Source organism: Tachyglossus aculeatus, chromosome 13 (genome assembly GCF_015852505.1).
Source record: "Tachyglossus aculeatus isolate mTacAcu1 chromosome 13, mTacAcu1.pri, whole genome shotgun sequence".
Taxonomy (NCBI): Eukaryota; Metazoa; Chordata; class Mammalia; order Monotremata; family Tachyglossidae; genus Tachyglossus; species Tachyglossus aculeatus.
The window spans coordinates 16,745,503-16,762,869 of record NC_052078.1 but is presented as its reverse complement, the minus strand read 5'-3'; the positions used below and the strand labels follow the sequence as shown (position 1 = coordinate 16,762,869).

The 17,367-nt window shown below is 43.4% G+C and overlaps 1 protein-coding gene across 4 annotated transcripts in view; it reads left to right on the top strand.

Moving 5' to 3' along the window:
• SVIL (supervillin) overlaps window positions 1-17,367 on the top strand; it is a 292,499-nt gene that overhangs the window by 225,054 nt on the left and 50,078 nt on the right. For 2 of the 4 annotated variants that reach the window (XM_038755658.1, XM_038755659.1), the window contains 4 exons: window positions 9,914-9,997; window positions 12,370-13,296; window positions 13,669-13,839; window positions 14,657-14,691. In XM_038755658.1, coding sequence (XP_038611586.1) covers window positions 9,914-9,997; window positions 12,370-13,296; window positions 13,669-13,839; window positions 14,657-14,691 — 1,217 coding nt within the window. The remainder of the gene's footprint in view (window positions 1-9,913; window positions 9,998-12,369; window positions 13,297-13,668; window positions 13,840-14,656; window positions 14,692-17,367) is intronic. The other 2 variants (XM_038755660.1, XM_038755661.1) reach the window with 2 other exon arrangements.

Here is a 17,367-nt window from a genome sequence, read left to right as displayed (position 1 = left end):
AGGCAAAATAATGTCTTCCTGCCACAATAAAGCACATGTTAAGTGGGGGAAAGCAGCTTAATATTTTAAAAGCTGGAGCCTGGAAATGTGGTTTCAGAGGAATTCTGGTTTTATTGAGAGGCCAGTATATCATGGAGATACTTTTTGTCTGAGACACTGTCTCTACTCAAGTGCTAAGCTGTTAAGGAGCAATTTCTTACACCCCTTTGCCCATTTCTCCTATGAAAATAGCAAGGTAATCTGTCTGATGTGGTCTGGATGAGAAATTTAATTCCTGCAGCATCAGATGGATCATTTTTTCCTGCACTTCAACTGTGGCTTCCAAATCTTGGGGCTTAGCTTGAGGACTTCAATTGAAATGAGTGATTCTAGCCTTGAAGTGAAACAGCTGTCAAACACTTGATTCTGAGTAAAGATAAAGGACATAGTATGTGAATTTGGTTTTAGGGAAAGTTTTGTAGGTATTTTTCAGTTCTTTTGTTGCCTTCACATCACTGCCCTTATCCAAACAAGTTGCTATCTTAGTTGCTTAGTTCTACCAACTCTTTTGTATCGTACTCTCCCAAGACCCTAGTACAGTGCTCCGCATACAGTAAGCACTCACTAAATACCACTGGTGGCTTGCTTGCAGAATAACATGGAAGCTTAATGCAAGTCTGGCTAAACCCCACCTAGAGAAGGGAAGTCTTCTCTGGAACTGGATGGTTTAAAAGGTTACATCTGCTCCCTGAAGTGTAGTGTGAACTTTAGAATTCTCTTTTCTGGTTAGAAGAATGAACTAGCAGAAAGTGGTAAGGCCTCCTCCCCCTGACTTTATGAATTTATGCCTCCACAACCCAACTTTTCTTCTAAATCCATTCTAATCTCCTAGTCTCACTAATAGCATGTTAGGGAAACGATTAGGGAGAATTTATATAATGACACAAATAACACCTTTGAGCGCTTTAGAAGAAAGCTCTGAGTTAGTATGATTACTACTTGTTTAATAGAAAGATCATTCAAGCCCAGTTTCTAGCTGCCACTTTTAAAAAGTGACTTTCATTTTAAACAGCCAAAGTGAAAACTCATAAAAAAATTATAACAAACCCCCTGGGGACCACACTTGGTTAGAGACTCATTCTAAAGGGAGAAAGAGGAGAGTTGAAAATGCTACTTTAAAGTAGATTTCGATGAATAGCAAAATATGTCCCCCATGAGGAGCATTTTTCCGTCTATTACTTGCCTTTCTACGGCTCTAGAAAGATTTTCAAATGAATATGTTTGTGTAGGTGAAGTGCCAGTGTATAGGCAGGGCCGTGTCCCCAGTGGGTGCTCAGTAAATGCTGTTACTACTACTAAACCCACTACCCTGGATATGCAATTCCTGCATTCCAGGTGATGAAGATCCCAAAGGGATTGACCCCTTCCAAAGTAGTAGAAGTAGAAGGGGAATTTCTTGAGTGCCTAGCAGTAGTAAAGAGGAATTTTTTGAGTAATGATCTGTACTTACAGTGTGGGAAAGTACAACAGAAGCACCAGGTACAACCCCTGTCCTGAAGCAGCTTATATTCTAATGGGGAGAGACAGACATAAAGTATTTGAGTAGTGGAATTAAAATCAATAAATGCACAATTCATTCAAAAGTACATTTAAACCCAAGGGCAGAGGACTGGTCTTTAATAAATGCAGATGTCTAGAGGTGGCCAATGGGTTGATAGTGGGGAAGAGTTCATTCATTCATTCAGTCATATTTATTGAGCACTTACTGTATGCAGAGCACTGTACTATGTGCTTGGAAAGTACAATTCGGCAACAAATAGAGACAGTCCCTACCCAACAACGGGATCACAGCTTAGAAGCAGGGAGAAAGACAACAAAACAAAACAAAAAGATAGGTGGGCTTGGAAGTTGGGCAAGGCTGAGAGATAGATTTGAAGTTGAAGGAAGTTCCAGGCTGGAGGTGGGGTGAGGCGGGGGTGGGCAGTGTGAGCAAGGGGTTAAAGGCCAGTGAGAGCAAATGACCTGCAGTTTGAAGGAGGATTTGGGAGGAGCAAAGAGTGCAGACAAGCCAGAGAGGAATGGGTCAGGAGAGAAAATCAGGTAGGGTGGAGAGAATGGGTGGAAACACTTGAAACCAATGGTAAGTAGATTTTTTTTGATGTGGAGGGACCTGGCCAGCTATTGGAGGGTTTTGACAGGAGACAGTTGTTGAGCGACACTTCAGGAAGATTATCTGGGAATGGAGCATGGGCTGAAAAATAGAGATGTCAGAGACTGATAGAATAGTCTAATTGCGGTAACGGTGAGTGCTTGAAGCAGGAAGGAAGCTGTGTGGGTGGAGAGGAGCAAAGCCACAAAATGTTTGAGAGAATCAACAGGTTTTGACAGTAGATTGGGTGTTGGAGCAGAGTGACAGTGTGGATGTGGGCTTCAGCTATAGGGAGTATGATAGTATTGTCGTCAAGATGGAAAAGTGGGGAGGAGGAGAGTGTGGGAGGAAAGACAAGGTTCATCGGCACGTGAGGCCAGTTGAAATGTTCTTGTTGAGGTTTCCTTGATTTGAATTCCTGGCACTTAAAGACATGCTATTTTCCCAGGAGGGAAGGGTTACCAGACATCCAGCCTGTAAGAGATGCTATAAGCCACTTGATGTCCAGGAAAGACATGTCAGGAGACTTGTCCACTTTTCTCCTATTTGATTGATACAAACCCATCTCTCCATGGGCAGGAGAAACTGGGAAAAGCTGGAGTGCAGGTAGCCAGTGCCCCTGAAAACAGGCAAGCCAACAGACAAGCCGTCACATTTCAGATGGTCTTTCAGGATGGTGGAATCCAGCTTAATATCCCCCTGGCCAGCTCCTCTCCCCCTTCTAAATCAGGTCTCCCTTTGCTGGGGCTGAAGAAGCCCAGTGGGGGAAGAAATTTACCAGTCTTCTCTTTATCAGAGATTGGGTTTTTCTAGTCAAATATATAAAGTGTTCATTGTTAACACGCATTCGGGATAAACAGGGGGAGACATGCTGTTTTGTCTCATCCAAGTGCTAACTTGGTTTTCTTTTAATCCTGTGGTTTCCAAGGGAATGAAATTGAAACCATGTCGCATTGCTTCAAGATGTTCTTGGGACTTGTATGACATTTTCAGTCAGAGACTTATTTTCCAAAACCTAGTTAGTCATGAATAGACCGATTTTGTTTTGTTTTGCTTTGTTTTTGAAATTTAGCTGTGCTTCTTCCCACCTCATTACACCATTAAGTTTCCCCTGGGGCCCTATCCGTGGTTACTGTCTTTCTTGGTTGTAACCAAACATCGATGACAAAGAGGTTTTTTTGGTTGTTTTTTTAATGTTCCCCCTCTGTCATCTCCCAGTGTGGGTGGATTCTTGTACAGTACTCTGCACACAGTAGGCCCTTAAAAAGGACTGTTATTGTTATTATTACAGTCATTGGTCTGCTTGTCAGACCAGCGGGTTACTATTGTTCCTGGCTCGCTAAGAACATTCCAGGAAACAGTGCTTATCCACTTTGTTTTCATGGGAGTCTGTACGGTGAATAGTCCCCTCAGTTTACAGATGGCTAGGGGACAGTTCAATCAATCAGTCAATCAATAGTATGAGAAGTAGCATGGCTTAGTGGAAAGAGCACGGGCTTGGGAGTCAGAGAATAAGAATGATGGCATTTACCTGTCTGCTGTGTGACCTTGGGTAAGTCACTTAACTTCTCTGTGCCTCATCTGTAAAATGGGGATTAAGACTGTAAGCCCCATGTGGAACAGGGATTATGTTCAACCTGATTGCCTCTTATCTACCCCAGTGCTTAGAACAGTGCTTGACACATTGTAAGTGCTTAATTAATACCGCAATGGTAATTATAATAATTATTATTTGAGGACTTACTGTGTACCGAATGCTAAACCTGGGGCTGAGGCTCCCAGACTGAGCCCCCTCCTTGCTCTCCTCCTCTTCCCCCTCCCCATCCCCCCCCGCCTTACCTCCTTCCCCTCCCCACAGCACCTGTATATATGTATATATGTTTGTACATATTTATTGCTCTATTTATTTATTTTACTTCTACATATTTATTCTATTTATTTTATTTTGTTAATATGTTTTGTTTTGCTGTCTGTCTTCCCCTTCTAGACTGTGAGCCCGCTGTTGGGTAGGGACCGTCTCTATATGTTGCCAACTTGTACTTCCCAAGCGCTTAGTACAGTGCTCTGCACACAGCGCTCAGTAAATACGATTGAATGAATGAATGAATGAATAAACCAGCACTTGGGAGAGTTGGCAGGCATGATCCTTCCCCTCAAGGAACTTACATTCTAGTGGAATGTAACTGTGAACTTTCCTAACTTTTACTTTCCAATGCGCCTCTCTTTCTGCTCCCATGCTCACTCCCTTTCCAAGAGTGGACTCAATCCAGATGGCCCATCTCTCAACCACATTGCCTCGATTAAGTCCTGTTTGGAGAAGTCCTCCCCAGATAAGGAACCTTTCTTCCACTTCCTCAACAAAAGCAAAAGGAAGGTGGTGGTTCTAGTTAAAGAGGCTGTGGAGACTACTTTTTTCTTGTGGAAAGAGAACAGGTAATCCTGGCACTGCCACTTAACTGCTGTTTGATCTTAGGCAAGTCACTCAACTTCTGTGCTTCAATTCCCTGATCTTCAAAATGGGGATTCTGTGTCTGCTTTCACTCCTACTTAACTCTGGGAGCCCCATATGGAACTTGATTATCCTGTTTCTACCCTAGCGCTTACCACAGTACTTGGCATGTAGTAAGCACTTAATGAATACCACAATTATTATTATTATTACTGTTATTATTATTGCTGCCTTGCATGTACACACGTACAGTCCCACAACTGGCTTAGCTAATTCCTGGGGTCATTGTTGAACAGTCATAGAGTGCTTTCTCCTTTCCAGATACTTCACGGTCATTCCTGTTAGTCCTCAGGTACCCTGGCCCAGTTTGGCACCTAAGAAATAAGACCAGAGAAAAGTTGGAGAACTACCAAGCCCCTCCCAGTATATTCCCCACAACCCAAAACTGGCCAGTGTCAGCCATCAAAAGATCATCTGAGTCAGAATCAGAACAACCACAAGCCCTAAAGTAAGATCCTAAGGCAAAAGCCTGGCAAAATGATTCCTCTCCCATCTCTAGATGCCGGTTGGAGTCCTGCACCTGCCCCATCCCAGTATGTTCAGCCTGGTCCCCAGTCAGGGGGCACATAGGTGGCTGGCCTGGTTGATTGGTTGGAGGTTGGTAAGGCGGGGGCTTCATTCATTCATTCATTCATTCATTCATTCAGTCGTATTTATTGAGCGCTTATTATGTGCAGACCACTGTACTAAGCTCTTGGAAAGTACAATTTGGCAATATATACCATCCCTACCCAACAACGGGCTCACAGTCTAGAAGGCTTCAGTCCAAGGCGTTGGCCCCAGAAACACCTACACAGAAGGGCGACAGGGCCATGGCTCAGTGTCTTGCTTGGGCCCCAGGTTGTCAGTCAGTCAATTTTATTGAGCCCTAACTGTGTGCAGAGCACTGTACTAAGTGCTTGGGAGAACACAATATAGCAATAAACAGATACATTCCCTGCCAGACTATAGGGAGAGACAGACGTTAATATAAATCAGTAAATTACAGATTTGTACATAGGTGCTGAGGGATTGGGAGGGGGAATGAATAAACAGAGGAAGTCATCATCATCATCATCATCAATCATATTTATTGAGCGCTTACTGTGTGCAGAGCACTGTACTAAGCGCTTGGGAAGTACAAGTTGGCAACATATAGAGACAGTCCCTACCCAACAGTGGGCTCACAGTCTAAAGTCAAGGTGACACAAAAGGGAGTGGGAGAAGAGGATAGGAGGGCTTAGTCAGGGAAGGCCTCTTGGAGGAGATGTGTCTTCAGTAAGGCTTCGAAGGGCGGGGGAGGTTGTCTTTCAACTCTGAACCTCTGATCTCTTTATCCAGAAAAGTAGCATTTAAACAAAGAAATTATGGTAGGTCACCACCCTACCCAAAGGCCTGGTATGAAGAAAGCGTCCTTATTCTTTTGGCCTCAGTATGCATTCCCAAAGGGGGATTCAGTTGTGTAAGTGATCAGATTCAGTTTTCATAGCATTTGAAGGCAGTCACCTCCCCATGACCATGCCAGTCTCCATTCCATTTTAGTGCAAGTTGATTTCGTTTGTCTAGCCTGTCTAAAGGTCAATGTAGAAAACTCACTTCTGCATCTCTGGATCAGTGCCCCACTAACTCCAGAATCAGTTCAGTATCTCTGTGGTTTTTCTTAATAGATTTTTAAAAATCCAATTCTAGAAGTTAGTTCAGCTGTCTCAAGCTGTTAAAATCAAGGTTGTCATCTTGGGAGAAACTCCAACCAGGAATTTCCATTGTAGTTCCCAAATTTTGGGCCCTGGGGTCAAAGACTGTTCAGTTCTGACCTTTGATTCACGTGTTCTGGGAGCCAGAAGGCATGGTTTGAATCAGAATTCAAAAATTAGCACTTGGCTGTTCTACCAATATAAATATTTTAAAATTGACCACTTTCATCTTGGTGTGAGAAAGCTTGACTCAAGCTTTGGAAAAGGGAAGGAAAAAAACAACCTAGAACAGATTGCTTAGCAATGTGTGGTCCCATTATTGTGCCTGTAATATAGAGGAAAAATTAAGTGCCAGACATACTGAAATTTAAAATAGAGCAAGGCAGACTCATAGCTCTTTCAAAGAATTATTTTAATGATTTGACTGTGACTTCTGAGTATATTCATCGCAAAGAAAGAACTAAACTGCTAATTACACCAAATGACTTTTTTTTTAAAAAAAGGGGGGCAAAGCAAATTTATAAATTAATTACCAAGGGTCTCCTTGTGTGGTGTTGATTTTTTTGTACTCTGTGTGAGAATTTCCTGTATTTTATTTAAAATCAAGGAAAATTTTAAGGTCATAATTCAAACCCTTGTGTTTTTGAGAGATTCATCATTGGAGGATTTCTTCCAAACAGTATAAATATAGGAACTGTTCCAACTGTTCATTGTATGTATAGTAAGGCTGAGACCCTGACAGTGATTCCATCACAACCAAACACAGTGGATGTGGAATGGAACCATAGTTTTGTGTTTTCTGGTACTGATGTTTCAGCTCTGTCAAGAGTGAAAGCCTGTTTTTAAATGGGATTTTTTCCATAATGGCAGCAGTCACATTAGTGCAGCATTAGAGTCAAACCTGGCTTTTAGTTGAGGATCAATACCCATAGGACCAAGCTGAGGGGAAACAATTGTGTTTGGGGGCAGACCTGGGACAGTGGCCTTTGTTGATTAAAATGGAAGTCTTCACCAGTTAATTCCCATCTCTCCCAAGTCTTGCCAACCTAACAGCCACCTTTGGCATTTGGGTATTTACTTACAGCCACACTCAGTTTTCCTTGTAAAACAACGTCAGGATAAGCTTACATTGAAGTCTGCGCTCTTATGAGGCCATCTGCATCTGTTCATGCATGCGTGCAGTTTCTTCTTAACATGGTACTTGCAACCTAGACAGGCTCACATCATTATAAGAATGTTCCCTAATTTTCTAGTCATCACGTTGTAAATAAAGTGCATGTTTTACAAGGCACATTTTCCAGAACTGAGTATATGCCAGTTCTCCCCCTCTAGACTTGTAAACTCTTTGTGGGCAGAGAATGTGTCTGTTATATAGTTATATTGTACTCCCCCAAGCACTTACTACAGTGCTCTGTGCAGAGTATACGTTCAGTAAATACAATTGATTGATGTCTATCAATATCTATTGTATATTTATCAATATAAAGAGATAGTGGAATATATAAATATACTTTCATTACTAATTGTTCATCTATTTCATCCTCATTCTTGATATTACCAGGTTGTCCTCCTACTCCCTCTATTCATAAATAATTTGCTATCTCCCCAATTAGACCATAAGCTCTTTGAGGTCAGAGACCATGGTTTTTGCTTATGCTGTACTTGCGTGAGTGCTTAGTACACAGTACATTGTAGGCGCTCAGTAAATATCTTTGAGTCTAACTGATCTTGGGCTCACCTAGGATTGCCTAGGATACACCCAGAGAATTTGCTGTATCACAGTGGTGGGAACTACTATATATCCTGGAGTCAGCATCTGAAGCTTTATTTGAAGGGCTTTATTTAAAGAGTAATAGCACATTTGACAAATGAAACTACATTGGAACCAAAGTTCTTTTGCAGAATGAACTTGAAATTATTCAAAATGATAGAGGCAAAAGGAAGTCTGGGCTGCAGCAAAGGAGACCTGGGTCCTAACCTTTGTTTTCCCTTTCACTTTGGGACATGGGACAATTTCCACCCTCAATTTTCACATCTGTAAGATGGAGATAATAATAATAATAATAATGTTGGTATTTGTTAAGCACTTACTTTGTGCCAAGCACTGTTCTAAGCGCTGGGATAGACACAAGGTAATCAGGTTGTCCCACGTGGGGTACACAGTCTTCATCCCCATTTTACAGATGAGGGAACTGAGGCCCAGAGAAGTTAAGTGACTTGCCCGAGGTCACACAGCTGACAAGTGGTGGAGCCAGGATTAGAACCCACAACCTCTGGTTCCCCAGCCTATGCTGTTCCCACTGAGCCACACTGCTTCCCTTAACTCTGCCCCCGCAACTCTCACAATTGTGAGGATGAATTAGTGAAGGCACTTGGGTTTATGTATGCTTTTTCTTCTTATGGAAATAATATTTTCCTCCATTCTGTGTTGTTGCATAAATTGTAGCAAACCAATCAGTTTACTTCACTTGTATCTTTGAGGGCTCCTTTCAAACAGTGATATTTATTGAACACTTATTATGTGCAGGGCACTGCACTATGAGTTTGGGAGAACACAATACAGCAGAATAAATAGACACATTCCCTGCCCATAACAAGCTTACACTTTAGGGTTAAAGAAGACCTAGATGCACAAGTTTTACAGTGGAAAATATGCTACCTTGAAATTTAGTCCATATTAATCTTTAAGAGACGGAATGGTGCCAACTTTTAGTTGTTGCTGTTCACTGGAGCTAAAGGTTAGGTCCTAGTATAACCAAAATGTACCTTGATCAATGATCCTACTGTTTAAGGCTACCAGAAGCAGTTGGGTTTGTTGTATTATTTGACAGAGGAAAATTACAAGGAAACCTACAGTAGATATAGTGAACTCAGGCTCCATGGGTTTCTGCTACCACTTTTAAGGCACCTCCTCCATTTTCTACAGTTTATTCTCCTGGTTTGATGCAGACAGCAGTTCAGGACTTGACTCCATGACTGCATCTTAGTAAATGTTACCTGAAATTAGAGTATATTTACATCTGAGATAGATTGTATGTTTATCCAAGATAAAACTGTTTTTCGCTGTACCAGAGCATGAACTAAAGGAATATTTAGTGAATGAACGTTTGTATATGTGAATGTGTGGGTGCGTTATTTTGACTTGAGCAAATAGAATCTCCACTTGTTTGCTGTGTGACCTCGAGCAAGTCACTTAACTTCTCTGTGTTTCAGTTACCTCATCTGTAAAATGGGGATTAAAACTGTGAGCCCTCTATGGGACAGGGACTGTGTCCAACCTGATTAACTTGTAGGGACCCCAGTGCTTAGTACAGTGCCTTAAGCGCTTAAACAAATACCATAAAAAAATCCTTTGGTGATTTCTGAAATACTTGATGGTTTTTATATTTGTACGTTTGTTGTGGTAAGTGCCACTTGTTGCTGATCTGCTCATGCTCTGAGAATCCAGGCTGGAGCAGATTCAGCCAATTTTCTGTTTTGCATTTTAGGAAGTCTGAAGTGTTATTTAAAAATTTTTTTAAATGGGTTTGGTTTCCATTTTAACCTGAGTTGGCATTCAAATTTTCTTAGTAAGTTACCTGAAGGTTTATTTTCTGTGTATAGTAGTTCAGGAAAACCCAAACATGAATGGTTTCTTCAGAGAGATTCGGAAGGAGACACACCTTCACTTATCAACTGGCCTTCCAGGTATCTCTCAAACTGTAGCAGTGTGGTTGGCTTGTGATGCGTTCTTGCTTTCATCCCTTTGCCTTACCAGCCCTTCCGTTGTTGCCTTTCCCCTCATTTAACATGCCTTTGTAGTCCTTTCTTAACAACAATGTGTTGGAGAATGGCGTGTTGGATAAATGGCTGCTGAAAATTATTTCTAGATCATCTGCTTTCCTCTTCCTGCTTCCTGTTGTGCTCCTGTGTCTTTTCCTGTCTTCTTCCCTTCCCCCTTTCCACCATTCCACCTCCCTCCTCCCACCCCATTTCTCCCTGCTTCCTCATTTTCCCCTTTTTGCTCCTCCCCCAGTCTCTTCCCCAACTTACAGCTACTTTGCCTAGTTTGGAATTCTTTTGGGGGACTAAAGAGCAAACCTAACATTCTCTCCATCATTGCTTTTCTCCTGATCATGGCTCACTTCTACCACATTTTTCCTCTTGGTTAGTCTTTCCTTGACCCATTTTTCTCCTCCTCTTACCCTGGAACCAAGGGTCCGTTCTAAACAGTGCCTTCTAATAGCAAATTAAGGGTGGGGGTAAGAAAGAGACAAGTCTTTTTTGCTTCATTTTTAAGGGTGTGGGCAGGGAGATGAGGAAGGAGGAGAAAGAATGAATGTCACAGGAAAGACTAAGCAGCCTTGTACAGAGCTTCCAAATTGTTCCCATATTGCAGTTGACAGCACAACCAATTTGTCTTCCCACATTCCAGGGGAGAACTCTGCCTGCTTTGCACTTTCCTGTTGATTCACAAATGTGATGAATCTGAAAACTTTCCTTCAGTGGCTTTTCTCAGAAAAAAAAACAACACAAAAACAAGTATTTTTTTTCTGAGGCTTTCAGAATACTCTGCCTTCCAGGTGTACTTTTAACATTAAAATGTGAAGCATCATATCATCATGGGCATTTTCTATCCCACAATGAAAACCATGATATATCAATAGCGATCCTCAGCCCAGTTGGACAAAACCTGTGTGCCATTGGTAACAAGCTGTTGTTCATAGAATTAGTGAAAATATCCATGCTGACCAGCCTCATCTTAGATTAGGTTGGTTTTATGGATAGTTTAAAATTTTCCAAAATTGGCCCAACAGGTTTTTATTCTCCTGGCCAGGTATCTGATGCTTGAAGAAACCCTTTTGGGGTAGAGATCTCAGAGTAGCATTTGTTGCTTTCACAGGCAGTTCTGTTTTTTTCCTGTTGATTTAAATGTGCCTTAAGTACTTATTTAAAAAGTCAAACTTGGTAAATTCTAAACATGCCTTTTGGTAGCCCCCTCTCCCCCAAGATATTTGGGTTACTTTGCCGAATTTGACTGTTTTCATCAAAGATTAAGTGAATAGCGGTCTAACACCAAGCCAGTGTCTTGCCATCGCAGGCCATCCCTTCTGAGGGCTCTCGTTACCTCCGCTTTATAAGTTTCTGCCCTTGGACTCCTCAACTCGGTGTCCTGTTTCTCAGTGCATTGCAGTGCAGCCTTGGCTCCAGCCTTGAACACTGGGTAAAATCTACCCCTGACCTTTATGGCTTTCTCGAGATCCCAAATTATCTTTCAGGATGTGACTTTTTTCATGCTTTAGCGGCTCCTGCCTTTTTTTGTTTTTGTGGCAGCCTTTTATGTACCCTTGGGTAATAAGTCTGTTCTAAGATCCTGTAAAAGGAGGGGCTCTTTGAAGCATTTTCTTTGAAAATGAATGTAGCCCAGTAGGCATAGGATGAAGATATGTGAAAAATTAGAGACAGATGTTAAAGAGTTCCTTTTCCAGGAAACTGAGAGCAAAGCTTGAAGTTCTTATGAAGGATAGGTGTGCTATATCTGTGTGGTATTGAAAACACGGTGCTTTGGGTTAATGGTTCTCCGATTATGACCTGATGGAGGCGCAGAGAATTTTGCCCGAGAAATGTGTTTTTGGCATCACTGTGTTTAACCAAGAGATTTCAAGGAGGATTCCCCTATGTATGTCACCTTCTTGTCTTTAGAGAAGCAGTGTGGCATAATGGAAAGAGCCCAGGCCTGGGAATCAGAGCACCTAGGTACTAATCTATGCTCTGCCACCAACCTGCTGCGTAATCTTGGGCAAGTCACTTAACTTCTCTGCCTCAGTTCCCTCCTCTGCAAAGTGAGGATTCGTTACCTGTTCTCCTTCGTACGTAGACTGTGAGCACCATGTGGGACCTGGTTATCTTGTGCCTACCCCTGTGCTTGGTACAGTGCTTGGCACATAGTAAGCGCTCAACAAATACCTTTATTATGATTATGATAATATTAATTGGCAATGACTTCAACCTCAGTGCATGCTTTATCTCCTTCAGTAGTTACTGCACGTTAAAGCTTTAACCATTTTTGTTTCTTAAAGAGTAAAGGTTAGAGAGAAATTGGTGAAAGAGGGGAGTTCCCATCGCAGCCCTGAATTTATCTCAGACCCTGTAACTCAGAGAAGACCCCACCAGCCAGTGCCAGTCCATCACGTGTCTCTTCAGTCAGAAACGTCCGCTTTTGATAGGGTGACCAGCCAGGTGGGCAGTTCCGCCCGCCAGCCGATCCATGGCTACGTTCAGCGAGCCGGCCTTGCCCACTCTGCCACTCGGGTAGCCTCAGATGACCTAGAAGATGTCTCTGGGAGCAACATTGTAGCTCCAGCTTCCGCCAGCTTCTCCACGCAGCACCCTGCACCTGACGCTCTAGAGGTCGAGACCAACCCCACTCCCGTCCTTCAGATTTATGAACCTCAACGAGAGGAAGAGCCCTTCTTAGGAGAAGCCCATGGGAGGGGCGGAAAAGCCCTTTCGCCTTTGGAGACGCCTGGGCAGGCGAAGTGGAGGGAAGACCCCGGCGGAAGCAGCCAGTCTGATGAGCCGGCCATCAGCTCAGCTGTCGGGAGCCAGGAGAGGGCCCGCCGCTCAGAGCTTCAGAATGACCCGGAGTGTCCGCCGCAGGTCTTTCCTCAGTACCGGCGACCTGAAAAGCTAGCACGGAGCGAGGCAGTCATGTATGTTCAGAGCGGATCCGTGTCCAAGGCCGCTGGGTCGAGAGACCGGGCCCAGGAAGTGTCTGCGACGAAGCACCGATTGCTAAACCGCTCGCTGTCTGACTACACTGGCTCCCCCAAGGTAGAGGAAATCAAAAGTAAGGAATCGGCCTCCTCCAAACACGTGCCGGAGTTTCAGAGTGCGGAAGGAGATGGGTTGAACGGGGAGGTTGGCATGGTAGACACCAGGGTCTCTGTTGCCCAGCTGCGAAATGCCTTTCTGGAATCCGCCAATGCCAGCAAGAAATCCGAATTGTAGGTGATGTTTCAAAACGATGTTTAGCGTGGCACTTGCACGTCCATGGCAAAACTGCGCTGTCGCTGTCTCAACACTCATTGCGTCCTGCGTGGAAGCACACAGCTTAGCTCACCGACATGTGTAAGGGTGGACGGTCTGTATCCGAAAGTAGTCAAATCCTAATATTCTGCTTCAGCTTGCTAATGAAAATCTATGATGCAAGTAGCTGGGTTGTTTTCACCCTGTTTCTCTGCATGGTAGGAGCATGCTGAGTGAGTTAACCGAACCGCTGGGTTGACACAATGATACCTTGATCTGTGTAGGCTGTTCTCTTCATTCTTTCTCTCTCTTTTCTCTTTTCTATGCACTTTCTGTCCAATGGTTAAAAGTCCATCCCGGGTTGAAAGGTCAACCGCAAGGGCTAAGTTGCCTGCCAGTTCGGAACAGGCACAAGGGTCCCGGAAACCGAGACGCTACTTTTCTCCTGGTGAAAATAGAAAAACTTCTGAGAGGTTTAGAACTCAACCTATAACTTCAGCTGAACGAAAGGAAACGGATAGGTAGGCATGTGTGTCTGTCAGCTCGGAGGAGTAGGTAAATAAAATCCATCATGCAGATATTCATTTCTGGCAGTGATGTTCCCAGTACCCCTTACCAAAGGTTTTGGTGGATTCTTAAATTAAGCAGAGATCAAATAGAAAGATGTAGCTGAAGTTACCTGAGTCATAAAAAACACCCTCTACTATTAATTGCTGAAATTGCCTTTGATTGTTCCATTTGAGATTGCATCAAGTTGAAAGATGGCTACGGTTTGATAGTACCACCTTCCAAAAATGATGAGTAGTTTTTACCCTATTTAGGATTTAGGGATTGTAGCCAGGATTCCCCCTGCCCCCCTTGCTCTTGAAAAAACAAAAAACAACCAAAATCCCCAAAGTGTTATCTACTCTTTCCTGTTAGTCTAAATCAAATATTCACTAGGCATGTAGCTGTTGCATTCTTCTTGCTAATGACTGTTTTCCACTTCACAGAATGCTTATTTTGTATATCTCAGTTCTAAACTAAGTTTTTATGAAACTCTCAGCACCTCGCTGAAAAACAATTGTTTTAGCCCTCAATAGGACATTTAGGCTCTGTCCTAGGAGGTTCTTGGTTCGCATTTTGTTCCAAGAGATCAGTTCTCCTGGAACTACTTACTCTGCTGGGTCAAAGGTCATTGTAAATGAGTGAGAGTCACCACTAGACCTGTTGTCCTGGAGTGTTCTTTGTGAGAGCTTTGTTACCAGTTTTTCTTTTCCTTGACAAATGATGGGTTTTTTATGTGCTTCCTCTGCTCATGTCACCTAATTTTATTTTTTTTACTCACCTCCTCCCCAGGTTCACTACGAATTCAGAAATGCCAACTGCCGAAGGTAAGTATCTTTTCACCTGTTCTTCTCCCTTGCTTCTCTCCAGCCAGTGTTGCGCTGAGGGTGGAGGGGTTTAGCTTTTAGGTAAATGAATGTGACGTCCCTTATTAACATGGGAAAGAATAAGGCCTGTTACCCGTTTCCTACAGAAGCCACAGCTTTTCCTAGGGCTCTAGCAAATGGATTTCAAATTGGAAAGGCTGATACTCTTCATCATCATCATCATCATCATCAACAGTGTTACGTATGGAGCGTTTACTGTGTGCAGAGCACACAGTGTGGCTCAATGGAAAGAGCCCAGGCTTGGGAGTCAGAGGTCATGGGTTCAAATCCTGGCTCCACCAATTGTCAGCTGTGTGACTTTGGGCAAGTCACTTAACTTCTCAGGGCCTCGGTTACCTCATCTGTAAAATGGGGATTAAGACTGTGAGCCGCACATGGGACAACCTCATCACCTGGTATCCTCCCCAGTGCTTAGAACAGTGCTTTGCACATAGTGAGCGCTTAACAAATGCCATCATCATCATCACTATATTAAGCACTTGGGAGAGTACAATACAGTAGAGTTGGTAGATTACATTCCCTGACCTCAACAAACTAATAGTCTAGAAGGGGAAACAGGCATTAATCTAAACAAATACTTTATAATATTTAATTTATAGAGATGTGATAAGTACTTTGGGGTTAAGGGTGGGGTGCGACTCTTCCATTCCAAAGCATTTTATTATTATTTTTATTATTATATTTGTTAAGCTCTGAGCACTGTTCTGATCGCTGGGGACGGTACAGTTAATCAAGTCGAACACAGTCCCTGTCTCACATGGAGCTCACAGTCTGACACACATCCTACCCTGGCAGCTTGTTGAAAGGAACCTGAGAAGAACACATGTTTTTCTAGTCCTAAGGCCCCTTTAATAAAGAAGGAAAGTAACTGAATAATGCATTGAGCAATTCCTTCTATAAAACTTTAAATCATAATAGTTATGCAACATGCTCTAGGACATGTTAAGGCACTCTGGGAAAGCCTCAGATTTTTAAGTTTTGCTGCCTTCTACAGTTAACATTCCTCATGGAGCAGAGTGGACTTGCCTGAAGGCTGTAAATGTTACCAGTGGTTATTTCTGAATTAATAAGCTTATTCTTGGAGTTAGAGCTTCCAAATCAGGCTCAGTACTTGTGGTCTAAAATGGGAAATGTTCGCTGCAGGCATTTCTCCTTCAGTATCTTAGTTGCATACCCGCAAACCCGCTGTATCCAAAACTCCTTCAAGTTTTAGTCATGACTGCTGAACTGTTGCCCTTCACTTGGTTCTCTGACATGTCTGATGCTTGGAGCTCATTAGCACCTCTCTAGTAAAAAAAAAAAATCCGAATTTTAAAGGCTTGTAATTGGTTCTCTTTAAAATGCTAATGAAGTACTGATAAAGGGTTTCCAAAAACCAGTCTGCAGCCCTTCATCTGGAGAGTGAATTCACAGCTGCATTATGGCGATTCTATTTCCCTACTCTCCCATTTCCTTCAATGAAAAATGATAGTAAAGATATTTTTATCTAGTGCCTCTTATGTACCAAAATTCCCTCTCTCTCTCTCCACAACTGGCAAGCCATTTCTAAACCCTTATAAAATCACATTTCCTTCTAAAGACCTCCAGGCTCGCATCTCCTCCTGCCTTCAGGACATCTCCATCTGGATGTCCGCCCGCCACCTAAAGCTCAACATGTCGAAGACTGAGCTCCTTGTCTTCCCTCCCAAACCTTGTCCTCTCCCTGACTTTCCCATCTCTGTTGACGGCACTACCATCCTTCCCGTCTCACAAGCCCGCAACCTTGGTGTCATCCTCGACTCCGCTCTCTCATTCACCCCTCACATCCAAGCCGTCACCAAAACCTGCCGGTCTCAGCTCCGCAACATTGCCAAGATCCGCCCTTTCCTCTCCAACCAAACCGCTACCCTGCTAATTCAAGCTCTCATCCTATCCCGTCTGGACTACTGCACTAGCCTTCTCTCTGATCTCCCATCCTCGTGTCTCTCTCCACTTCAATCCATACTTCATGCTGCTGCCCGGATTATCTTTGTCCAGAAACGCTCTGGACATATTACTCCCCTCCTCAAAAACCTCCAATGGCTACCGATCAATCTGCGCATCAAGCAGAAACTCCTCACCCTGGGCTTCAAGGCTCTCCATCACCTCGCCCCCTCCTACCTCACCTCCCTTCTCTCCTTCTACTGCCCAGCCCGCACCCTCCGCTCCTCCACCACTAATCTCCTCACTGTACCTCGCTCTCGCCTGTCCCGCCATCGACCCCCGGCCCACGTCATCCCCCGGGCCTGGAATGCCCTCCCTCTGCCCATCCGCCAAGCTAGCTCTCTTCCTCCCTTCAAGGCCCTGATGAGAGCTCACCTCCTCCAGGAGGCCTTCCCAGACTGAGCCCCTTCTTTCCTCTCCCCCTCGTCCCCCTCTCCATCCTCCCGTCTTACCTCCTTCCCTTCCCCACAGCACCTGTATATATGTATATATGGTTGTACATATTTATTACTCTATTTATCTATTTATTTATTTATTTTACTTGTACATTTCTATCCTACTTATTTTATTTTGTTGGTATGTTTGGTTCTGTTCTCTGTCTCCCCCTTTTAGACTGTGAGCCCACTGTTGGGTAGGGACTGTCTCTATGTGATG